This window comes from Saimiri boliviensis, chromosome 10 (assembly GCF_048565385.1).
Source record: "Saimiri boliviensis isolate mSaiBol1 chromosome 10, mSaiBol1.pri, whole genome shotgun sequence".
NCBI lineage: Eukaryota > Metazoa > Chordata > Mammalia > Primates > Cebidae > Saimiri > Saimiri boliviensis.
Genome location: NC_133458.1, coordinates 1,784,132 through 1,810,284, shown reverse-complemented (window position 1 = coordinate 1,810,284; position 26,153 = coordinate 1,784,132). Strand labels below are relative to the sequence as shown.

Sequence of the window (26,153 nt, the reverse complement as noted above, 5' to 3'; positions counted from 1 at the left end):
CAAATAGAGAGGCAGAACCATGGCATACTGAACACAAGAGCCCATCCGGTTGACCTAAGGTACAGAGCAGGGGTTATTCAGGAAGGTGACAGCGCCCGCTGGCCTGCGTCAGAACAGAGCGCCAGGAGCAAAAGTCTCCAGCAGCAAGAAGAGTAGATACTACAGACACTTCCACAACAGTTCACTGGGGAAGAACGATTAGTGATACAAACCGACCCGGTCACCGGGTGAGCGCGCACCGTCATGCAAACCACAGCAAGCAAGGTCAGAGGTCGTTAGCGGCTCAGAAAAGGGGCTTCCCACAGTGCCCCGCAGTGCAGTCACAGTTTCCAATGATCACTTTTGTGACTATGCAACTGGGCTCATATTACTAGCTGCAACATCACAAAAATGACACTGGCCACCGCTAATAGCTGGCAAGGTAAGGGTTTGTCCATTTTACCGTGAGCAGCGTTAGTGCGTGCCGTGGCACAAGAAGGGAGAGGGAAATACAGAGAGAGAGAGAGAGAGAGAGAGAGAGAGAGAGAGAGAGAGAAAGGAAGAGACAGAGAAAGAGAGACAGGTTTCTAAAGCAAAGCCCTCACATGTGATGCTAATTATCTCTTAGCAGTTTCTCTTTAAAGTGTAAATGTGCTCCCTCTGGGCTCCAGAAATATTTAATTACACATCTTGGTGCCTGGCGAATGCACCGGGCCTGAGAATGCCTTGTCTATTGTTCAAAGGTAAGAAACCCTGGAGCGTGAAGATGGCTGGTGTCTTCAGAAGCGGCCTCACCTTCCCGGTCACTGAAATTGGGGTGGCTATTTTATAGAGAAAATCGGCCACCCGAAATGCGCGTCTAAGTGTGAAGCTTTCTGAAAATGTGATCATCCAAACCCACTGTCCAGGTAACACAGGGAAGGCGGCCTTGGCTGAAATGCTGGACGTGCCCAGTGAGGCAGGCGGTGAAAGCTTCCTACTCTGACGTAGCTTTCCAAACCGTGCCTGGGGCTCATTAGCTTTTGAATTTAACAAAAACCTTCTTAGGCTGTATCTCCTTAGACCCTGGAGCAAGGGAAATCTGGGAATCCAAGTTTTCTTTGTGATGAATCGTCAACACAGAGGGCTGGTGATGTGTATGCTCCGGTCCATGTATGGACATGGACAGTGCCCATGTGCATGTATGTGCAAACACACCGGATGAACACAGAGACGGGCTGGGAAGAGGAAGTGCCGTCTTTGTGGCTACATCCATTTTGCCAGGAAAGACTGTGTTTTGAAGACTCGATTTCAGGAAATTATGTAAGATTTCCGCATAGTATGTCTTTAGAAGCAAATCTATCTTGAGAAAATGTGCATAATGGCCAGGAAATCGGGGTGGGCGAGGCGGGAACTGTGTACAGTAGCTGTTTTGGGGTCTGTGTCCTGGGGTGGGGGTGATGCAGGTGGGGGTCAGTGTGTCTCCTTGGAGAGGCTCTTTCACATGCTATTGATTCAAATCGCAAAAAACCGTATTTTGCTTTTCAACATAGACTAAAAGGCAAGAGAAATATTATCACAATAAGAACAAGCTTCGGAATCTGCAATACACAAATTGAAGAATTCCACAGAGACCTCCAAAGCCCTTCCTTGCGACAGTCCTGTCCTGTCACCCTCCCTCCAGCACGTAACTGTAGACGCAGGAAGAGTCTGTCCAGGACCGAGTCATCCTGTGACAGCGGTGTGATGCCGGGTTAAACACGTTCTGTTCTTACACTCCGCGTTTCGAGACTTCTCTATTTTCCTCAACAGGCAGACTTCCGATCAGTTAAATGTGAGATATATTCTATAAAATTTAGAGCTCAGCCACTGATGCTGTTGACAATTTCATTTTCTTTGTGGTGTTTGTTCACTCAGCCCCGCTACCTAGTCCGTGTGGCCCAACTGTGTGTCACAATCAAAGCTGTGTCTTAAATGTTGCTGCTTCTCATTGCCAATTTCTTCCTGTAAGACAGAGTCTAGCATTCATTTCAACAGTTCAATAAATATGCTCTGAAACCCGACAGCTTACTGGGTGACCGGATGACTGGGCAGTGAACAAAACACTGGATTTTCAAAAAATGGTCAGTTTCAAAATAGCCCTAAAAACATGGATAGCTGTGGGCTAACCGTGTCCAGGCTTTCCTCCGAGATGGCCCAGGGTGGCGTCTGAGCCTGTGCTTGCCGAATCGTCCATCCCATGCAGCCAGATGAGAAGCCAAACTAAAAATCTGAGCTTCGGTCACCAATGTCTCGTGACACACACGCTTCAGGGCTCTTTGTGAGTTGAAGAATCTTACCAAAAACAATGACCATATTTCCACAATTCTAAGACGCCTCTTCCCCCTCACGCTTGAATGGCTCTGAAACTGGGAAATCGCTCACAACTCACGTGCAGTTCCCAGAGCCTTCCTTCCCCTCGCTCCCTTCCCTCCGTGGCGCTGACGCGGACGCAGGGGAGCCTGGCATCGCTCCCCGCCGCACGCACGCACTCAGTGCACACTGCCCCGCCGGCCGGCCGCGCGTCATACCTGCGGAAGTCCAGGAGGGACCGTGCGGAGGAAGGGACTCCCCGGTCATACCAGCTCAGGAAGTGGAACTGGGTCACGGTGCGCGTCTCGCTGGTCCCCAGGTTCTTCAGGTAGAAGCTCCTCACCAGGAAGTCCTCACACCAGATGTGCTCGGAGACCAGGTTCACCTGAGGCGGGAGGGGAGGGAGGGAGACAGACGGGCGTGGACGTCGTGAACCGGACGGCAGGCGCTGAGGAGCCCAGAGCCACGTCTGACGAGAGCGGGGTGCTCTGAAGAGGCCACGTTGCACAGCACAGGCAGGTTCCCTCGGCTCAGGGGTCCCCCCCACCGTCCCAACGTGAAGGAAGCCTTGCACTGAAGTCAGCTCCCGGTAGTGTGTGCTGTTTAATGTTATTTAGGGGCGTGACCATCAAATGATTTTCTAAAAAGCTACAATCCAAAACTATCCTACTTCTTGTCTTTTGCATGTCTGTGTGATATAAATCCTCAAGAAAATCCTGGAGAAAAATTTCACTTTGAAACAAAACCACCAACACAACTGCGTGTTCTGCGAAACGGCTCCACTCTAAGTGAGCCTCCGTCATCGACGGCGCACCTGGAGGCCGAGCAGGGCGAGCGAGGCTCGCACAGGCGCAGCAGGATGTGAGCCTGCGCCCAGGCAGCGCCCGGCCTCCTTTCTGCAGAACCCCACAGCCACGGCGGCGTGGTTTTGCGTTCACGTTTAAGCCTCTAACAGGCCTCCTGCTGGGGGCTTTGGCATTCTCACTCATTTGAATGCAAAACGGAAGCAAAGCAGGCATGCTAGAGCTGCTTGATTGCCTGAGTTTGTTTAGTTCATTCTTGACGTGGGCAGAAAATCCAGCGACAGAATAAACTTGTCAGCAGGTTATCCTCAAATAAAAAGGTCACATGATCCAGCCACAAAACTCCACGTAGAGCCACGGGAAGGCCACAGGCTCAGGCGCTGGCATCAATGAGCAATTAGGATGGTAGCAGGCAGGGTTCTTTCTAAAAACAGAGCTCACTTAAAGGCCTGTTACATGAGACGGGAGCCTGCTCTCAGGCAGGTGCTTTTTCTATTCTATCAGCCTTTGGATTTAGAAAACCTAAAAGGTGAAAACCACGCCATGTTCCCAGGGTCTGCTTCATGACCACACAGATGTGTGAAGCATCTACATGGGCAGCGTGGCCCTTGGGGGTGGCTCAGCCTCTATCCCTTCAATGTGGGGGGCGTGGACCCCTGCATGGGGCCCTAAGATCCCACTTGGAGGAGGAGCGGGTCCCAGTGCTCCCCGCCCAGCGGGCAGGTCCCGGCCCAGGTGGCTCTGGTGTGAGTACCTCGTAGATGTGGTAGAGGTTGGAGCCTTCATCCGGCCAGTAGTGGTAGCACTGCCGGACGCCGTTCTCCGCGAGGGGCGTCAGCATGACGATCACCACGCAGCCGCTCTCCCACACCATCTGCGGACAGAGAAGGCCGTGACTGCGGTGTGACCGTCTCATCACCGCGTGACATGTGTCGGTACTGCACTCAGAGGCACGACCCACATGTATTCCATCCACAGGACATTGATTTCATTTCGGTCAGACACGTCCACTCCGCGGCTGCCTAGGCGTCTGTGAGTGCACCGGCTCATAGCTTGCATGTTCCATGAAGTGTTAAAAACCTAACGAACTTATCCCACACCGTTTAAAGCTTCCTCTGTTCTAGGTTCAGCCACGTGGCTTTCCAGCTTTTGATCTGTAAAGGAAACTTTCTATAACAAACACATCACAACCGACAGGCGGGCAGTTCCCGAGTCGGCGTGAGCAGAAGCTGGCGGACACCCTCACATGCTGTGGCTGGCATGATTCTGCACACCCAGAGAAGTGTGTTACTTCGTGAAACTGCTGTCCTGTCAGAAGCGGCCTCTGAAAGGCTTCTTTTCAAAGTACGTCACAGAAAGTATCACTGCCCTGCTGGAACTTCATTGGTTTACATAGAAATATCACAACACTATTCACATTAAAGAAAATCCCAAATTGATTTGCTAATTCTCATTAGCCACACTGAAACACAATAAACACACATAAGCACATTTAAACACAGAAGTCACAAAGACATGAAGTCCTCCGACTTCGTTTCTTTGTAAACACAACTGGCTACTTGTGGCTGTAAACCTCCATATTAACATTTACAGCCTAATTACCCAAAACCGTTAATCCTGTGGGGCACACTGATGTGGCATCTGCAGATTTTTATTAGCATATTAAATTATAGAGTGAAGAGGGGTCTGCTTTTTCTGCAATAGATTACATTAACTTGGCAGAAATGTTTATAAGCAACTGCATTTAGATGTAAATTTGGTGTCCAAGAGAGTTTCTATTTCTTTTAAAAACAGATATAAAAATCCAATTAAGACGCTGTTATTGGAGGAAGCCAGGAGCAGCTCCGATGCGACAGGCCGAGTGGGAGCCCCACTCCCTGAAAGAACAGTGACTCCCGCTGCGGGTCACCATCCTGCCTCTGACCAGGTCAGGAAGAACGCAGCCAGATAGAAGGAGGCGGCCCAAGCTGGACAGTGGCCCAGAAAAGGCCGTGAAGAAAATGGAGCTGCTGTCACAGAACCACAGGCAGCAGAGGAGAAAAACCAGACCAGTGGCCGAGAGACCACCGAAGTGGGTTTGCTGACCAAGGAGCTCGAGGACTTTGAGAGGAAGAAGGCTGCTGGAGCCTCACTGGCGCCCTGGCCTCTCACCCAGCACCGACGTTCACATCAGCAGCCTCCCACTCACCTTCCGTGGTCGACAGCTGCTCAGCGACACCAAACCGGAATTAAACTCGGGCCGTCCTCACGGCCTCATTGGCTCAAACGGAACTGGAGAGTCCCTGCTGCTCTCTGCGATTGGGAAACGTGACGTGCCCGTCCCTGAGCACATCGACATCTACCGTCTGAATGGAGAGAGGCCCCCTGGCGACAAGACAGCCCTGCCGTGTGTGGTGGGCGCGGACACAGGGCGGACCCGCTGGAGAGGGAGGCGGAGCGGCTGCTCACCAGGACGTGCGTGTGAGAAGCTCGTGGAGCCCCATGAACGCCTGGAGGAGCTGGATGCCGACAAGGCAGGGGCGAGGCCTCACGGGTGCTGCACCGACGGGCTGTGGCACCTGCCGGGCGGTGCAGGAAGCTACAAGGCTCCAGCAGGGGCTGGAGGAGGAGGGCTGCCGGCCCTTCGTGCTGCTCCAGAGGAGCTCACCTGCCACCTGGACCTGGATGCCTGCGTGCGGATGGAATAAGAACCACAAACTTTTCAGCGTATCTGGGCCCTCGTCTCCTGTCCCAGGACTTTCCGGATGGTGTCTGTGCCAACACATTCACGTGCACGACGAGAGACTGAAGTATCACGCGGGTAGTTACGGTCGGTATGTGAAGACGCGGCCCGGAGGGGAGCCAGGTGAAGAGGCTTTGGGGGGCAAGCTCGGACTGCACACATGAAGAGCGACATTGCGCGGTCTGGTCACGGCAGCACCAAGCTGGCCCGGCTGGCCCAGAGCAAGGAAAAGACACTGCAGAAAACGATGGCCTCAGGACTGACGGGGTCGTGGGCGACAGGACGCTGTCATTTTATTTCCCACCACGTGGAAGATCCCGCCACCTGCCATTATGGTGTAAACGTGAGCCTCAGGTATACCCATGACGGGCCTGGCCCCTCCCGTCATCTAGAATGTGGAACTGACCCTGACACACGAGTGGCCCTGGAAGGGACGATGGGCGGGGAAGTCAACGCTCCTGAAGCTGCTGACTGGAGAGCTACCACCCCCCTCCCCGGACGGCAGGTTCCGAAAACACTGGCACGTTGAGACAAGGCGTGGCCACTGGCCTTCGCGGGAGCAGCTGGACTTGGAGTACGTGATGAAGCCTTCCCGGAGATCAGAAGGAAGAAACGAGGCAGATCACTGGGAAACAGCAGGTGAGCCCGACCCGAACTCGCCAGACGCGCAGAAGTGCCGAGTGTGCGTGGCCTGGCTGGCCTGGCAGGACCCCCCACATGCTGTTCCTGGACAAGCCCACCAATCACCTGGACGTTGAGACCATGGACGCCCTGGCAGATGCCATCAATGAGTTTGAGGGTGGTATGATGCTGGTCACTCATTCAGCAGGCTGCACGGGAAGTCTGGGTCTGTGAGAAGCAGACGATCACTAAGAGGCCTGGAGACACCCTGGCTTCCAAGGAGCACCTCGAGTCCAGGCTGGTGGATGAGGAGCCCCCCGCTCACCAACAGCACCCACAAGGCGGGAGCCCTCTACCTGGGCTCGGGTCAGGAGGTCCATCTGGGGACTGACAGCTGCTACCCTGGCCAGCGCTCAGGACAGGACCCTGGGGCTGCACTCCTGCATGGCTGCAATACGGCTCCCCCAGCCTCTCCCCTGCCCCTCGGCCTGCCTTAGCTGCACTCCCTTATCTACAGCTGGACAGTACCTGTCCGTTTCCCGTCCTCCTTCCAGTTACTTCTGTCCATGTCTGGACTCGGCTGGCCGCTCCCTCCAGCCCCTTGCTGGTTACCTTACTCTGAGTGTGATGCAGTCAGAGGCACCTGCGGGTTAGCCCAAGGGCCCAAGCCTGGATTTGGCCATCGGAGGAGCTGAGGATCCTCATTACCTGGGTTTTGGTGATGTTGGAGGAATGCCCACTGCCCCCATTCCTTTTTGCTTCTGGTTTGGAGCTCTGGATCAGGACCTTCATCCTGGTCAGTTTTTAAATAATTATTTAAAGGTGTAACTTTCAGACCTGCGTGGCATCTACAAAGTGCCCAATAAAGAAAGAGGAAGCCAGGGTCCCTACCTTCAAAAAAAAAGAATCTTGTTATTTTAAAAACACACCTATCTCAAATATACAATGCTGTCATCACAGTGCGTGTCACTTAACACCTCCTTTACATTTTAAAAATCAGACACGTGTGACATTTTCCACTTTTAATATTATTTGTGTTCTCATGGGGCTGAAAGAGTCAATACCTTTAGGGCATATCATCGTGTATCACGTATGTCCGAAGCTAACAGAACCAACCGAAGATTTACGAAAAGCCCACAAATAAATACGAATTAGGCTCAAACTCACACACTTCCTTTCTCCTTAGTGCCCATCCAACACAAGATGAGAATTCAAGGCATGTTTCTTATGCAAAGCTTTTCAGGCTTCCTAACCTGCTCCACCAAATCAGTACTTCCACCACAGAACAACTTAATGTGCCTTCGGAAGGCAGAGAAGCTCATGGAAGCCATTATGAAAATGAGGAAAAACACAGATTTTATGAGTGTAATAAAAACACAATGATCTCGACCATAAACTAATCACGCGGCACGTGGCTCCTGCTGCCCAAGTGTGTCATCACGGAGCCCCGTGGACCGGGGCAGCCACGAGGTCTGGAAGCCGCGTTCATTGGCTCTGGCGTCCACACTTCATTACGGGGCGCCTTTGCGGCTCTCTGAAGATTTGGTTAAGATTAAATCCAAATGAAACTTAATTTAAACAAACAATCCCAAAGGCGCTCTGGGGAATAATATTTCTTTTTAGGTCACTGTGTATAAAAACAGAGAGGGGAATTTACTAAATCAAACAAATAGGCAGCCCAGCTGGGTACCCACACTACAAGCTGTTCGCGGGCCTGATCACGCTATCTCGTGTTCCTTGGAATCGGCACACGGCAACCGAACCCAGGAGGGGGACTGCGTGGTGTCTCCGTCCTTTCTGGCTTTTGGCTGCCGCGCCTGACCAGTTAACCTCAGACTCCACTGTGGAAAGTGAATTCAGAATATCAGCAAGACTCCCCGTCGGGTCAGGTTCCGTTTCCAGTCGGGGAGAAGTTTCACGATGCTTTTTCCTTGGCTTGGTCTCTGTTCACAGGTGACATGCAGAAAGTGCCAACCCCTGGCACCTGTGGATGTGACCTCATTCAGAAACAGGATTTTTCAGAAGTAATCACGTTAAGATTGGTTTGTGTCACAAATCTTTGAGAAATCTAAAACTGTCTCTTTTAGGGGGTAAATAACAACACGGGGTCTTTATTTAATCTTAACGCAGTTCACTGGAATGTCAGTTTACAAACTGTATTGCTGAATTCTGGAAATTGCTATTTTTCGTGCTTCCTGTTTGGTGAAAGACAAGAACTTGGCACCTGTGGCCACCTGCTCACCTGAGCACCTGTTGTGTGTCAGGCCCGTGGCTGGAGATGCTGAGGGGACAGACCCAGACAGAGGCTGATGGCAGAGTGTCGCTGGGGGTCTGTCCCTGGGGGTCTGTCCCTGGGTGCTGTGGCATTCCAGAGCCACCCACAGCAACCTCAGACCACATAGTAACAGCCTGGGATCACTCTTCCTAGAGAGGAAGCAGACACTGCCATCCCTGGATCGAACCAAACGCTACCAACATGGCCAGAAAATGAGCCTTGAGAGCTGGATCGCAGGCGTGGACGGCTGCGCCACGCTTTGGAGGGGAATGGATGCCCCCCGTTTTACGAGCTGCTTCTCCAGTGTCCCCGTGATGGCTGCGGACGTGCCTGCTCGGTGGGCCGGGGGCGCGGAGGGGAGAGAGGCTGTGCTTTGCTGTTTATCATTCCAGCAGGAATGGCAATGCTCTGCCCAGTGGCTCTCAGAGATCACCCAACACTGGGGTTAAAGGCTGCCGCCGCCAGGCTCTGTGAACCACACCCAACCCCACTCACCGGCAGGGACCCAGCAGCGTGCACCATGGGGTCTCCTGATGCCTGTTCAGCGGCAGCAGGTGGAGAAGTTCAGTGATTCAGGCAGGTGACCAGGGAGCAGGAAATGCAGACTTTGGCTGTGATTTGACCCAACTGAGTAAGTTTATGACTGTAGACTGAAAAACCACATTGCTGTTTGTTACAGGTTCAATGGTGTCCTCTCCACAGCTTACACTGACATCCTAACCCTGGTACCTGTGAACGTGGCCTTATTTGGAAACAGGATCTTTGCAGATGCAACTGAGCCAACGAGGTGGGTCCCAATTCAATGTGGCTGTGTCCGCGGAAGAAGAGGGAAGCACCTGGAGAAGGTGCAGACACAGAGAGAGGCCACGTGCAGACAGGCAGAGATGGAGGGGTGCAGACACAGAGAGAGAGGCCACGTGCAGACACAGAGAGAGGCCACGTGCAGACACAGAGAGAGGTCACGTGCAGACAGGCAGAGATGGAGGGGTGCAGACACAGAGAGAGAGGCCACGTGCAGACACAGAGAGAGGCCACATGCAGACACAGAGAGAGGCCATGCGCAGACACAGAGAGAGAGGCCACGTGCAGACAGAGAGAGAGAGGCCACGTGCAGACACAGAGAGAGGCCACGTGCAGACACAGAGAGAGAGGCCACGTGCAGACACAGAGAGAGGCCACGTGCAGACACAGAGAGAGGCCACGCACAGACACAGAGAGAGGCCATGTGCAGACACAGAGAGAGAGGCCACGTGCAGACAGGCAGAGATGGAGGGGTGCAGACACAGAGAGAGAGGCCACGTGCAGACACAGAGAGAGGCCACGTGCAGACACAGAGAGAGGCCATGCGCAGACAGAGAGAGAGAGGCCACGTGCAGACAGGCAGAGATGGAGGGGTGCAGACACAGAGAGGCCACGTGCAGACACAGAGAGAGGCCACGCGCAGACACAGAGAGAGGCTACGCACAGACAGGCAGAGACAGAGGGGCAGAGCCACCCATGCCACACCCCAATGGCCGGTGGCCACAGATGCTGCAGGGGCTGTGAGGGACCTTCCCCCGCAGGCTTTGGAGAGTGTGACTCTGCTCACACCTGGATCTCAGACTTCCAACCTCCAGAACTGCGAGAGGACACCCTCCTGCCGTTTTAAAACAACCAGTTTGTGGCACCGCGTTACATCAGCCCCAGCCACAGAGGCACCCGGCGCAAGCTCACTCTCCCCTTCACCCGTCGAATCACCCACAGGTGCGGAACGACAGCCACATCACCTACGCTTCAAATCAACATCTATGGAGAGGAACACGGGGCCTCTGCACTCTAGATCCTTCTTGAGGGCTAAGTTTTAATCACCAAATGAATTTTAAAAATGCCAAATAACCCAACTAAATATGGGCAAGGGATCTGAACAAACATTTCTCCAGAGAAGACGGACACACGGCCAGCAGGTACGTGACAAGGGGCTGGACATCCTCGGCCATCAGGGAATTGCCAGTCAGACCACAGCGCCCTGCACCTCGCACCTGCTGGGATGGCTGCCCCCGAAGCCAGGGCGACGGCCAGTGCCGGTGAGGATGTGGAGGAGACGGAGGCTCACACCACAGGGGCAACGTGAGCTAGGGCTGCCGTGACACAGGACAGCGTGGAGAGCCTGAAAAAAGGACCCAGAGCCGCGTACGATCCCGCAGTCCCACTTCGGGGTGGAGACCGGGAAAGAAGTAAACTCGGTGTGCGGAAGGGACGCCTGCACCCCTCCGTCCACGGCAGAACCGTTCACAACCAGCAAGACTCGGAGCCACCCACGTCCACCAGTGGCTCATGGGTAAGAAAATGTGGCACATACACAACAGAATGGCACTCAGCCTTAAAGAACGAAATCCTGTCATTTTTGACAAGACGGCGGAAGCTGGAGGACAGGAGGTTACAGGGAATAAACTGGGCGCAGAAGGGCACTCACCCCGGGGTCTCACTCACAAGGGGGACCTAGAAAGGAAGAGCTCCGGAACAGAGAAGAAGGGGCTGCCAGGGGCTGGGGGCGGAACGGGGAGCCGCTGATCCAAAGGTAGAAAGAAACGTGCGGTTATAGGACAGATGAGCTCTGGAGACCTGGGATTCAGCATGGTGACTGCATGAGAGAGAGTGTTGGGCACAGAGATTTGCCAGGAGGGCAGACGTCAGGCTCCTCCCCACACACAGAGAAATGGTGGCTACGCGAGGGGACACAGTCATTAGCTTGACCGTGGTCACCATTCACGACGTCTTTGTGTGTCAAAACATCAGGGTGTACACCTTAAATGCATATGATTAAAAACAACTCAGCTGGGCATGGCAGCTCACACCTCTAATCCCAGCACTCTGGGAGGCCCAGGCAGGAGAATCGCTTGAGGTTGGGAGTTCGAGACCAGCCTGGCCAACATGAAAAAACCTTGTTTCTACTAAAAATACAAAATGAGCTGGGTGTGGTGGTGGAAAGCCGTAATCCCAGCTACTTGGGAGACTGAGGCAGGAGAATCGCTTGTACCTGGGAGGCAGAGGTTGCAGTGAGCCGAGATCATGCCACTGCACTCCACCCTGGGTGTCAGAGTGAGACTCTGTCTCAAACACACACACACACACACACACACACACACACACACACACACACTTAAAAAAAACTCTTTTGAAGCCCTACTAAGAACCGATTACAGGGAAGACGATCAATCTGAAATAGTAAAACATTAGAGCTGGATGTGGTGGTGTGCACCTAAACAGTCCCAGTGACTCGGGAGGCTGAGGCAGGTGGGAGGATCATTTGAGCCCAGGAGTTTAGGACCAGCCTGGGCAACATAGTGAGATCCCATCTCTGAAAAACAAAACAAAAAGCCAAAACCAAAACCAAAAAATTGAAGTGGTGAAACACCAGGCCATTTTCTCTACAAACATCCTTGGGCCCCTTCAGGAGGAAAGCTTCTCCTCCTTCTTAGATCTTCTGTGATGCATCCCTTCCTGCCTGTGTTAGTCTTGTCTTTGTTCTTAGGTCTTTCCTCTGCCGGACTGTCATCTCTAAAGACTCCATCCTAGTCCAGTTACCTTTTCTCCTCTACCCTCCATGGCATCTAACCAATGTTTCATTGAAAACAACTCACGTTTCTAAGAGGCCGTTTGGATATTTATGTAAAAAAACAGCCGAAGGAACACGCTGTCAGAGGCCTGCATGGCAGAAGTCCTCCAGGACTTCAGCAGCCACATCCCGCTGCAGCGGTTGCCACGAAGACACGTTTCCTCCAGAGCAGGCGCGGGGCCCGGCAGTCCGGCTGCACAGCTCATTTCTGTTGTGAATGGCCTCTCGTGGGCTGAACAAAGGTTCAGCCTTGTTAGGAAGATGCGGCTGGATTTAAAAGCATGAGGAGGCAATTAATGGGCAAACATGCTTTTCATGCCTTAGAAGCTCACCAACGCCCGAAAGTTAAACTGTGTGGTCTGAAACGGATTAAAGAAGAAGAAACAGTGTGTGTGACATCTTTTGCAGGAGAAACCTTCAACCCTGCTCTCACCCTCCCCAGAGGACAGTCCTAAGAAATAAAGCTTTGGATGGGCATGGGGGCTCAAGCTTGTAATCCCAGCACTTTGGGAGGCTGAGGTGGGCGGATCACTTGAGGTCAAGAGATCGAGAGCATCCTGGCCAACATGGTGAAACTGCATGCTGGCATGCACCTGCAATCCCAGCTACTCAGGAAGCTGTGGCAGGAGAATCGCTTGAACCAGGGACGTGGAGGTTGCAGTGAGCTGAGATCATACCACTGCACTCCAGCCTGGCAGCACAGCCAGACTCCGTCCAAAAAAGGTAATAAAATAAAGAAAGAAACTTCAGCCTTTGTGGCTCTGGTGCCATGAGTGAGTCACGGGCTCCGGGCCACGCTGCGTGCCTTTGGACATGGTAATATAACCCAACGTGGGTTGACAAAGCCTTTGTGATTCTGTCCATGCCCGACTCATTGTGCATCTATCTGGCTTTTTTTTTTTTTTAGTAAACAAATCTGTCAGTGTGGGATTCCTTTAGGGATGACATGGTGAGGTGACATAGCCCCCACACACACGTCAGCAGTGTTGACGGAGAGGCTGCCATGGGAGCAGCAGGAGGAACCCCCCATGTGGCTGTCAGATCGACTCCTGCGCCCCCATCCCAGGGCTGAGGAGCAGCTGCAGCAGCCTCTGGGACCTTCTACCGGCAGTATTTCTGCCCGGGAGGAAGAGCAAGCTCGGAATGAGAAGGGCGTGCCACTCCGCCAAAGTCAGGTCCAACGCTCTCCGGGAAAGCCTCAGCCCGCCTGTGTGCAGACGGACCCCGTGTGGGGTGAGTGGCTGCCCTGCTGCAGAGGGGTTCCCGCGGTGGGAATGCACTCCCACCCACGGACTTCCTCTCCACCCAGCCTTCGTGTGACCCCTGCAGGTGCCTCTGTGACCAGGCATTGGACCCGCACAGGAAGTCACTGTGGCCACTCACTGTGGCCTCTGCCTGTGCTCATGTTCCCAGTCAGGCACGTGCTTGGTCTCCTTCGGGCGAGCTGCTGGACTTGGCAGCCTTTTCAAGATCAGGACCTGACACAAATGTTTCACATCCAGTTGTAAAGCAAGGGAGGAAGAGGAGAGGAGAGGAGCAGGGAGGAGGAGCCGGGCGGAGGCCGGGGAGCCGTCGCACGCAGATGGGAGCGGCGGGGCTGCTGGGAGCCGTGGGAACCAGGCAGGAGGGAAACTCAGGACCCGTCCGTCCTGCCAGAGTCCCGCCTTAAATTCCGCATGTCTGTGGCGAGAGACCAACCGGCCATCTTCGCGCTGCCCCAAGTGGAACCATGGACGAGCTTCGAGGTCACAGGTTTCAAACCCCAAATTTAGAGACGGTAATGTGAGAAACAGTTTCTTTCACCTTTAAGGGTGTGTGAATTTATGAACAGGAAAAAATCCAGCAAGACCAGACATTGGAAACATAACAGTGTCCTGGAAAATTGAGGGCATGTGTTGAGGGCACTCATCAGTCACGGAAACGAAAATCAAGGCTTTCCTCAGAAATTAACTAAGAATTAACACAATTCTTATGTTGCCCTTTAACCAAGTAACGCGTCTTAAAATCAACCCGTCTGTGAGGCAGCGGGTTTGACGTCACTTCCTCTGCCAACCTCCCGGGTCTCCCACCGCTGGGGTCAGTGAGATCCACAGAGGGCCCCTCTCCCATCAGTCACCATCCGGGGGTGAACAGGATGATGACCAGGCCTGAGTCTTCACCCCACTGGGGAGCCGCAAGGACTGGGGGACATTCTAGGCCTTAAGGTAACCACGGACCCAGAGCAGACACCGTGGCCCCAGGCTGCACTTGTCTGATGAGAAAAGAGGCTGCTGGACGCCGGGTCTGTCCTGGACACTCAGGGCCCCCGCTGCTGGACGCCGGGTCTGTCCCGGACACTCAGGGCCCCCGCTGCTGGACGCCGGGTCTGTCCCGGACACTCAGGGCCCCCGCTGCTGGACGCCGGGTCTGTTCTGGACACTCAGGGCTCTTGCTGCTGGAGGCCAGTCCGTCTTGGACACTCGGCCCTGCCGCCCACATGCCGAGGGAAGCTGAAAATGGCTGTGAATTGCTGGGGGCTGTGAACCAGCTCAGGCTGAGCAGATGCCATCTTCGGAGGATTTAAACATTTTTAAAAATTAGGTGGTGAGGGACCATCCCCGCCACTGAGGCCAGGCTGGGGTCAACTCTGGATGCTCTGAGGTTTGGTTGCTGGTGGTGCTGATGGCAATGCCCACAGGGTCATCCTGGGCTGATCAAGAAAGATGTCCAGAGACAGTGCATGGTACAGAGTCCAGGCCTGCCATCTTCCCACCTGCCCCTGCCTGGACCAGTGCAGTGGCTGACACATCAGACAGGCAGATACCAGACAGACAGGCAGGCAGGCAGACACAGACGGGCGGATAAGACGCAGAGAGACAGGCAGACAGGGAGGCAGAGAGACAGGCAGGTAGACAGGCAGACAAGACAGACAGGACAAGTAGACAAGACAGGCAGACAGACAGATGAGCCACTGGTGCCTGTGGTGGGCACCCCTGCATGGTGCCAGTCAGCTCTCAACTGTCATTCTTCTGCGTTTTGGCCTTGCCACCAGTGGCTGGCAACCCGTTTGGAAAGAAACACCTTTAAATTCTTTGGGTCTTCCACAGTTCCAAGTTCAGGTTTTTTTTTTTAAACCATCGTAAGAACTGTGATCTATGGATGCCAGGTTGACGTCAAGCCTATCCATTTGGAAATGAGAAAACGTGTCCCCCCAGTGGAGGCTTCATCACAGAACACTTCCGAAAGCAGAAACTAGAAGCTGATAGTGCCCCTTTTTCTTGGTAAAATGTTGATGGGTAATAAGAGTCTCACATATCCGACACCAGTGGGACACCTGCCGACTTCAGCGAGGGCTCTGCACGCTCCCTGGGGGTCGGGGGAGCTGCTTCGTGTCTATTCCGTCCTGAAAGGCAGCCTGCTGGTCAGACGGTGAGGCAGGATGAGATGCTTGAGTCTTCCGCTTGGCTGAGCTTCCCAGGTGGGGAACCAGTTCCCATGGTGGCTGCCCCAGCGCCAGGGCTCCAGGGTGTGACCTTCCATGACACGTCTGCAGCCACCCACTCTGCACCTGATCTTGACAGGCCATGCTGCCTACCTTTCTGGGTTAGATACAACTATTGTGTTTCTGTCTCCCGGGCACAGCCAGTGCTTGGAGGTGACACACAGAGGCTACCTCTGGAAGAAGAGCACATAATTCTGCAGCTCTTTCTAGAAGAAGGCAAGGAGGGAGGGCGGGTGGCTGACTCGCCTCGGTTGACACGAGCCACGTGGCACCAGGTGTGGTGGAATGTGATGGGCCGCAGGCAGGTGGTCGTTGCCCACACCCTTCCCCTGCCTCCCCAGCAGTCCTGACCTTCCAGCTACAGTCCTGTCTGCTGCTCCGGAATGGCATCCTGTGCCCTCAGGACAGGGCTGGCCCGGGGATGCTGTGGTGCCCCATTCCTGAGAAGCAGCAGACCTCGCTTCCTATGGGGAAGTCCCAGGACCTGGAGAAAGCGTCACTTTATCTCCAGTGTCTGAGGAGTCTGACTTTCGCCTATTCTGTGCCTTGAAACTAAGCACAGTGGATTTTTGTAAACAATGCCTGCTCGGGAAATGCCAGTGTCACCGCAGCCGGATCTCTCTCTCTTCTGTTTATGGAGACGTGTTCATGAATGACCCCTGCCCCATCACGGTGCCTTCTTCATTGGCAAGGAGCGTGTGTGGTGGAGAGACACCCTGGCGCTCCCCGTATGTGGGTCTAGAACGGGCTCCCTGCAGCCGTGTGGACCTGGCTGAGTCCTTACGGCTCTCCGGGCCACAGCTTCATCCTGGGTAGAACTGGGCTCGTTCTGTATTATCTCTGATGCTAATTGTAGTGAAATATCCATTACATGGAATTTACCGTTTGTGACTGTAGAGTGCAGCGGCAGTAAGGGCCTTCCACCGCTGTGGCACGTCGCCTTTGCCACGCTCTTCAGAGCACTTTCATCCTCGCAGATGGAAACCCTGGCCAAGCCCACAGTTGCCTCCCTGAGCCCCTGGCCGCTGCCCTTCTACTTTCTGTCTCTATGACTCTGACACCTCTGAGACCACACGCAGGTGGAATGAGGGGCTTGCGATGGCCTCACGGCAGGGTCAGCGGCTCGGCCAAAGGAGATCCCATATGGGGGGGTGCCTGCCCTGGGTGTGGCACCAAAGAGCTCAATCACAGTGGCTTCCTTTCTTCCCAGCATTTCCTGACGCCAGCCTGCACTCGGATGCCCCCTCCACACGGGTGTGTGTCTGTCTTTCACTCAAGGTGGCTCCATTTGACAGGTGGGAGGCGTTTTTGCAGATTAAAATAGACCTAGAGAAAGGCTCTCTGACAGTACCCAGGGTCGCGGGGACCGAGGAGTGGCCCCGGGCCTCTCCCCTCTCCTGTCGCCTTCTTTCTGGATGTTCAGCCTCCCCAGGCAGCGTGCGGACAGCAGCCAGCACTCAGAGCCTCGGGGTGTCAAAGGCTGGGTACGAGGCGTCAGGCTCCTTGTTTAGAAGCATTGAACAAAATCGCAAAACCTCACACAGCCAGACTCATGTTCCTAATTTTAAATTTATTAAAATATGATGAACCCTCCTTGAGATCTAAAGAACAGTCTTAGGATTGTTTAGAAAAAGTGTTATATACCACACAGCCCAGACGCCGAGTTCCTGCGTGACGTCTGGGCTGACGCGGTGTGTGGACGGAAGGGGAGCTTGTGGGTGGCCCTCTGGGCGGAGCACGGCTTTTCCTGCCTCTTACCCCAAACCGGTTCTCTTCTTCTGCACTTCCGGTATTTCCTGCGGTGATTTTCAAAACTCTCACCCCGACGGCTGTTTCCACCAACCTCTCTGGCTTATTTTTCTTTTGTGTTTTGAATGTCAGCGCCCTTTTCGAATTTATGAACCCAGGATGAACACCATATTCCAGATACGATCCCAGAACGACCAGCAGAGAGGAGAGTGGCAATGTTTTTCTAACATCTTGATCTGACTTCAAACAATGCAGCACAAGACGGTCCCACACCTACAAAGTTTTATTCTCTCCATTCTTCCTTTAAAATTATTCCACTTATAAACAGTATTTATATGACAAAAGGACACCCTCACCCCAAAACGGGTGTTCTGTCCTTAAGGTGTGCTTTATTTCTCGTCCAGTTTACCGCTGACTAGCAACACTGGTTTCTGAACCGTAACTCAGACTTCCACAGACCCCCCTGAGATGCTGTAAGGACCAGGAATTCAGCTGAATGGCTTGGAGGGCACTTGCAGGCAAAGGATTAATTCGAGGCACATCTTCCTTTAGGTAATGAATTTGTTTTTAGGAATTTCTTGATATAAGTCAAAGTTTTGGAAATTGAATTCTTGAAATGCATCCAGCGTACGTATAGAGCTGGTTTAGCGCAGGAAAGTGCCGGTGTGCGGCAAGCGGCGACCTTCTGTGGATTTCCCGGAACATTCTGGGCTTTGCTCACGGCGGCGGCAGCAGCGCAGTCAGAGACGCTGTGGGCCCCCGGGAGGGAGGGGTGCGGGGAGGCCCCCGGGAGGGAGGGGTGCGAGGAGGCCCCCGGGAGGGAGGGGTGCGAGGAGGCCCCCGGGAGGGAGGGGTGCGAGGAGGCCCCCGGGAGGGAGGGGTGCGAGGAGGCCGCCGGAGGTCGGGCTGATGGGGCCTTGCGGTGCTGTGCCGGGGAGCTGAGATTTACTTAGGCTGGTTGGTAATTCTCAGCACTGGGGAAGAGGCTGGCGCACTTGGAGTGGCCTCCATGCCCCGGGCTCCCTGAGGGGCCTTCCCTGAGCTCCTCTTCCAGCCTCCTCCTTTCTGGGCCCCTGGGCCCCCTGCAGCATTTCTTGCTGAGGACCTTGCAGCTCTCCCGGCTCCTCTGCTGCTCCTCCTCTGCCTCCCAGTGACCTCCGAACGGACTCCTGCCACGGCCCCTGACTCATCATCAGGTCTTGTGGGTGCCAATGAGCTGCTTGGAAAGGGTCTTCTTTCTTCTTAGCCGTTGTACCGGGTAGAATAATGCGCCCCCAAATCTGTGTCCACCTGGAACCCAGGAATGTGTCTTAGGTGGAAATAGGGTCTTTGCAGGTGTGGTCAAGTTACAGTGAGGTCACACAGGCCAGGGCGAGCTCCGAGCCCTCCCAAGAGGAGGGAAATGTGGACCCCAGTGCAGATCCACAGTGGGGAAAGACTGTGTGACAGGGATCGGAGATGAGGGGATGCTTCTGCCCCCGAGGAGCGCAGGGGCCTGGGGCAGACACGGCCGCCATCTTTCCCCTCACAGCCTGTCTCACTTGACCCCACGTTCCCTCTCATGCTTCCTTCCTGGAGTTCGCTGATGACTGACAGAAAAGAAACACTTGTGGACCCACCCCAAGGACGAGCCTCAGACCAGCGCTCAACAGCCAGAGATAAAAGGAAGGGGCTTTGGGACCGTAACCTTCGGTCTGTGTCTGGGTCCTTGGTTGGCATCAGGGAAAGGCCCAGACGGGGGTTTCGGGAGGAGACGCTCACTCCCACTCAGCCTGTTGACTTCGTCACCACCAACTTCACGTTTCACATCCAGCTTTGTCCTTAAAAACGCACGTTACTGTGGGTCTAACCAAGTTCTGTCTTCCGTGGGAGGTTTCAAGGACCAGTGTTGCTTCCTGTACTCCTGTATCTGCTAAGCTAGAGAGGGCAGAGAGAGCCTTAACTTTGCATAAGACGAAAGAACGCACACCTGGGGCCATCCCATGCACACGTAAATGAGCACGTTTTGGGTCACGGGCTGAGGTGGATGAAAACTCAGTGGTTTTGGGACTCCGTGGATATTCACTGTCCACCCTCCAATTCCGAACACTCTGTCCCTTTCCCTGGGAAGCCCGGGTGAGCGTGCACAGCAGGGGGCATCCCTGGGTGGGCCCTGGGGCTCCGTTGTACTGGCAGTGCTGGGACGGATGGGTCCACGCTTCTGGAAGGCAGGTGTGTGCCAGGCAAGGACGAGCTTCCTACCACGAAACTGTCCTGAAACGATCACCCCAGGGTGCTGTCTTCCCTGGGATAGGCGTGTCTCACCGGGCTGGGCGAGTGCCCAGCTGTGATGAGGAGGGATCCAAGTGCTCCAGGGTGCTAGGACCAAGAGCCCTCAAAGCCATCCGAGCACCACAGGCTTGCCGTGCCTCGCTGGGATTACAAGCTTCAACAATGACACCCAGAGATGCAGGTTAGTTTCATTTTTTCTTCAATAGCGTGAAGACACAGGCAGACAGAAAGAGCAGGAGGTCACACCAACGTGTTTCAGACACTGGCTTCATCTGAGCTGTCTTGGGCAAGTGATGCCATCTTTCCGATACCCATGTGCCTTGCCCATAAAACGGGACGATGGCACCTGAGGATTCAAATGCTCACAATACAAGGGCGCTCAGAGGCCCTGAAAACCCCGGGCTGTTCCTGACTTTGCAGAGACTGTCCTCGAGAGCAGAGGGTGGCGGCTCTCCTTCCTGGAGTCGGAGTGTGCGAGGCTGATGGGAAAGCGAGAGAGGGAAGTGAAGGAAGTCGAAGAGCCTGCAGCAGAGGCGAGTCTGCTGCCTCCGACGAGTGGCTGCGTGAGGAGACGTCTCACCTTGGTGCTGCCCAGGTGCCCGCGCTATGGGTCGCCCGGAGGCTGTGGCCTGGTCCTGGCGTCGCTGCTGTGACAGGCACCTCCCTGCCTGGATTCTGCCGCGTGGGTGACACATCACATCCCACCTTTGTCCCGGCTCGGCTCTTGGGCGTCTTCTCTGCCAGGCTTGGGAATGGCTCATGTGCCCGAGGCGCAGCTGGTGCCTGTTGCTGTTGCTGAAGACAGGCCCGCACGCCTGTGGCAACTCCCGGCCACGTTCCAGAGCCCATTCGTGCCCTGCTTTGTCACGTGGCTGGCGAGGGAGGGAAGAGTCCCCCTGCCCTCTGCGTGTTGCTCTATTTGCTGACGTTGTCGTCAGCCCCACATCTGTGCCGCCATCTGTGTGACCTGTGCTTTTGCCGCATAGAGAAGCAGTGCCTGGCCTTTAGATGCACTACGGGGACTCCAGGAGAGGGTGATAAACCCCACGGGAGCGCCCGTGGTGACCGTCGTGAGAGGAGCGCCATGGACAACAGGCACATTTCAATAGCGTGTAACAACGTAAGCACTAATTTCATCCTTGCTATTTTATGAAATGCAAAGTAAAGTGACGTCAAAGTCATGATCTTGAAAGCGTTAAATCTCTCAAAGGGAATTTTTTCATACTCAAGTTTTGGAAAACAAAAGATTGACAGTGAGAGACACGAACGGACTCAGATTCCGGCCTAAGTAACATTTGATGAACGTTCGTAGGTGAGTTTGATTGGCTTTATCAAATTCAAGATGCAATTCATGACCAATTTATTGAGCTCTTCTTTTCAGAAGAGAGATTTTAAATTAAAAAAGCTTACCTGCCAGAAGTCGGCCACGGTGGCGGGCAGCGGTCCCTGGGTGGCGATGTACACGGGGCTCCTCGGGTCGTGATCCATCTGTGGAGACAGAGCAGGGCGGCAGGGGTGAGGCGGGAGGCAGGCAGCCCGGAGGCCGAGCCCAGGCTCAGGAGGAGGGAAGGGTGGCCACACACCACCTGCCCGTCACTGACTCCAGTGAGCGCCCGGCACAGGTGGGGACCCAGCCGTCCTGAGCCTCCGGCCTGGGCCACCGCGTTTGAGATGCTCTCCTTACACCCGAGGCTGAGGGTCTAAGGGCAGCATCAACAGAAATGAAGATCAGCAGCCCAGGGAGACCAGGCAGCCATCGTCAGCCTGCTGAGCAGGTGCGGCCCCACGACACAGGTGAGCTTCCCGGCCACGGAGCCAGGGTGGACACGCTCCGAGCCCACCCACGGGTTCCGGAGAACGAGCCTCGTGCTGGGGCCGCAGGCCCGGCCGGGGTGAGGCTGAGCCCACGCTCTCAGTGGACAGTGCGGACGCGGTCGCTCCAGGCTGCCCGGACCAGCGTGCCAGCGTCCTGGGAGAGCGAGCCAGGGCTGCCCGCCGCTTCCCGGCTGGAGCTGACGCGCGTGTGTGGGGGCTCGTTTCTGTGTATCCTGGGAAGGGGGCACGGGCCGCGCCGGTCGGCCGGGCCTGGCCTGGGTCCGCGGCGGAGCCGGGGCGGCCCCTCCCGGGCGCGCTTCCTGTTCTGTTTCCCCAGCAGGCGGGGATCGGAAACCGCGCAGGTGTGGGCCCTCCGCCTCCCCAGCTCCTCCGAACGCATCATGCCAGCTCCAACGGGAGAAGTTTGGCTTAGAAGACCATAATTATTACATTTATTTCGAAGATTAATCACGGAAAAAAGAAGAAAAAAAGGACATGAAGACAAAGCCTCGAGAGGCAAGCGGGATCTGAGCACGCGGCTGAGGGGTGCCAGGCGGAGGCGGCTCGTCTCCCGGAGGCCAACCCCGAGCCACGCTGCAGAGGACACGAAGATACCAGGTCACCACTGCCATCCCCAGGCACTCACCAGCTCCTCCCCACACCTCCCAGGAGCACCTGCAGAGACCGAACCCTGGAGAGCCAGAGGCGGTGCGGGGGGAATCCTCTCACCCCGGAGGGCAGCTGCGTGCGCACTGACACACACAGCCCTTTCTTCTTCTGTGTGTAGGACTAGAACTGACTCTTGCTATCAGGGTTTGATGTGAGATTTACCATGCTCCGGATTTGCAGGTAATTATTAAGAATACATTTCTCAACACAGTGAAAAGCGAGCGAGTTTTAACCCTGTGTGATTTTAAGCCGACACACGAGGACATCCGTGGTGGCGTTGGTGTCACCTTAAGTGCTGCTGCATTTGGGAAGCTGATGCGAGGCACATTTTCTTTCACAGAGACCCAGAGCGGCCATGTGCAGCCGCCACCAGCCTCAGAGATGACGCTGTCAGCACAAAAGAAGGCACCGAATGCACCTTATAATTATGTTCCCATAAAAGAGGGGCACGCATAAAGGAACAGATGTAAGTTATTCTCACAGAACAACATGGTGACGCTAGCCGGGGCTGCGGGAAGGCAGGAGAAAAGCTTTCTGTGCATCTGATTTAGTGATGCGTCATTAAAACCGGACCTCGCTTTGAAATTCGCCACAACACACACGATACAGGTAAAATCACGTTACTGTCACTGAAAGCCCCAATTAGAATGTTTCAGTAGAAAAACGCTTAGCAGAAATAAGGAGTTTTGATTTTTTGAAATATGCATTTGTTGGGGTGACATCTATTTACAGAGACCCCTGTGTCTTCCCCACAAATAGTAATGCACAAAAAGGAAAACCCCGCCTCCTTCTTAAATGTGCCTTTTTTCCCCCAGAGCAATTTCTACAGCAACACATTTTAAAATTGTAAGCGTGTTCAAACTAGCACATTTAGCTGGTTTCAAAATGAGAACGAGGTGATTGAAAGTAAAATTCTGGACGGGGCTGCAGGAGAGTAGCTCAGGTGACTGTGGTGTTAGGTCTGAATTGCTAAGGTGTCCTGAAGTCCACACACCCATCACCTGCTCCCACGCCCAGGACAGGAGCAAAGACAGCCAGGGTGCTGGGATGGGTGGCTGAACGGGAAGTGTGGGCTGTGCAGACTCCGTGGGGACTGGCCTCACCTCCCTCCACCCGCCTGCCATCCTGTGGGGGCTACTGGGATGGCGGGAACAGCACAACGACCCACATGGTGACGTAAGTCATCAGTTTAAGAATAATTCAGGAGACAATCATCTCATTCCAGGCACATTCTGTTGAACAGAGGATAATTCTGGGCGGAAGCAGCAACGACCAAGGCCACAGGTGGCCTCTCGTGGTTTCCCACAGCCTTTGAGGAAAAGCTAAGCAAATACTTAACTAACCAAACAGAGATTTCATTCCATTTAAGCTTTTCAGGCAGGAAAGTGTCTTTGGAGGAAATCAAGTGAGCTTCTACCAACACTACTTTTTCCAGCAAGGGCATCTGCCTGGCAACGTGACCTGGCGGTGTGTGTCCCACCGTCTTCCCTGCCCAGAGATCCACACAGCACGGACTTCGGCTTCCTCCCATCTTCACGCCTCGTCTTCGCCTTCTACTGGTTACTTTCCACTTCACTGTGACGCACATTTTATCTGTAGGAGTGTCCCGTTCTTGACACAGACTGCCTGACTGTGGACATGGTCTCTTACCGTCTCGGGGCCTCAGTCTCACTAGCTGTAGGTGGGTGTGGTCAGGGAGTGAGGAGCGTGGTGACACGGTTTCTACGTCCTTTAGCTCTGGACTGCAGTGCACGCGTGTGTGCAGACTCATCTGTGTGAATGTCTGTGTCCGAGTGTTGGTGGCCATCCTGAAGCTGTCAGTGAACATCTGTGAGGTTATCAGGTGAACGCCAAGCTGCTGGGTGGTCTGCGGCCCGTGAACACGCATCCATGCCGTCCTCAGTGAGCCAAGGGCACTGCTTCCTCGGAGCAGAGCTGCCGCGCCCTCCATAGCGTGCGGCCCCGAGCCCGAACAGTGATATGCAGGCGTTCGCGAGCCCTTTCTCCCCAGACGGGGCCTTCCACAGCAACACCCGCCCAGAGAGCCCGGACCACAGAGAATCCAGTGTGACTCATTCCAAGTGACTTCATGAAAATCGATGCGCAGAAGGCAAGTACGACGAACAGTATAATTCTGTTTTTACTTTTTTTTGAGACAGAGTCTTACTCTGTCACCCAGGCTGGAGTGCAGTGGTGTGATCTCAGCTCACGGCAACCTCTGCCTCCCGGGTTCAAGCGATTCTCCTGCCTCAGCCTCCCAAGTGGCTGGGATGACAGGAGTGTACCACTACACTCAGCTAATTTTTGTATTTTTAGTAGAGACACAGTTTTACCATGTTGGCCAGGCTGGTCTCGAACTCCTGACCTTGGGTGATCAGCCTGCCTCGGTCTCCCAAAGTGTTGGGATTACAGGTGTGAGCCACTGCACTTGACCTACTTTTTAAAAATAAAAATGAAACCCATTTGTCTGTGTTGACTGTACTATTCCTTGGTTGACTGATTCTTTGGGAGATGTCACAGGAACTAGGACACTAGTGGGGTGTGTCCCTCTGCTTCTCTGAATACCTGTGTAAAGATGGCCTCGTGGGGCCCCTCAGCTGTTGGAGGATAGTTACTATGCAGGTATCTTTAGAAACTCTAATCTGCATGAAAAACTTAGCCATGATTTCCCCAATCTTCCAGACAAAGCTCATTTTTTTTTTATTTTTATTTTTTTTATTTTTTTTATTTTTTATTTTTTGAGACGGAGTTTCGCTCCTGTTACCCAGGCTGGAGTGCAATGGCGCGATCTCGGCTCACCGCAACCTCCACCTCCTGGGTTCAGGCAATTCTCCTGCCTCAGCCTCCTGAGTAGCTGGGATTACAGGCACGTGCCACCATGCCCAGCTAATTTTTTGTATTTTTAGTAGAGACGGGGTTTCACCATGTTGACCGGGATGGTCTCGATCTCTTGACCTCGTGATCCACCCGCTTCGGCCTCCCAAAGTGCTGGGATTACAGGCGTGAGCCACCGCGCCCGGCAAAGCTCATTTTAAAAATGAAGCCCTCAGCACGTCAGGACCGTTGGACTCAGTTCTGCAGGGCCAGCAGCCTCAAAGATGGCGGAGGCCACCCAGCGCTGGGCAGCTGAAGGGAGGGCCCGGGTCTGCTCCCAGAGCAGCCCTGGCCTCTGACAGCTGTGACCCAAACGTCTTAGGAGGATCTGGCCAGCTTCGGGGAAGGGCATGGGGGTTGCGTCTTTATTCTGAAATCTTGCAGGAAGAGGAAGTACCTGCAGCTGTAGGTATTTCTACCCGCCCGCCTCTCCAGCTGCCTCTCCTAACATTTAAAGCAAATTCATGGAACGCTTCCTTGAAAACAAACCAACGTCTGATTGGAATTGCCAAGTCCCTTTTCAAATACTAAGTCTTAATACGGGAATTTATTGGGGAATTGGAGCTTCGGTAATCAATGGGAGATCGACTTTCTTGTTTTGCTTTGTTTTGAGACAGGGTCTCATTCTTTTGTCCAGCCGAAGTTCAGTGGCGCGATCTCAGCCACTGCAACCTCTCCCTCCCGGGTCCAAGTGATTCTCTTGCCTCAGCCTCCAGAGTAGCTGGGACGACAGGTGCGCACCACCGCACCTGGCTAGTTTTTGTGTTTTGAGTAGAGACGGGGTTTCATCATGTTGGCCAGGCTGTTCTCAAACTCCTGACCTTCAAATAATCTGCCCGCCTTGGCCTCCCAAAGTGCTGGAATTACAGGCGTGAGCCATTGCACCCGGCCAGGAGACTGACTTTTGAACTTGAAATATTTTTATACTGTATTCTCAGGAGTTGAGATTTACTAAAGTAGAATACTGA

At 54.2% G+C, this 26,153-nt stretch overlaps 1 protein-coding gene across 4 annotated transcripts in view; it reads right to left on the bottom strand.

Annotated features, from left to right (window-relative positions):
* Positions 1–26,153, bottom strand: part of PTPRN2 (protein tyrosine phosphatase receptor type N2) — a 972,293-nt gene that overhangs the window by 29,935 nt on the left and 916,205 nt on the right. For all 4 annotated transcript variants that reach the window (XM_039472901.2, XM_074378841.1, XM_039472902.2 and 1 more), the window contains 3 exons: positions 21,238–21,315; positions 3,868–3,987; positions 2,529–2,695 (listed from right to left, as the gene is read on the bottom strand). In XM_039472901.2, the coding sequence (XP_039328835.1) occupies positions 2,529–2,695; positions 3,868–3,987; positions 21,238–21,315 (365 nt within the window). The remainder of the gene's footprint in view (positions 1–2,528; positions 2,696–3,867; positions 3,988–21,237; positions 21,316–26,153) is intronic.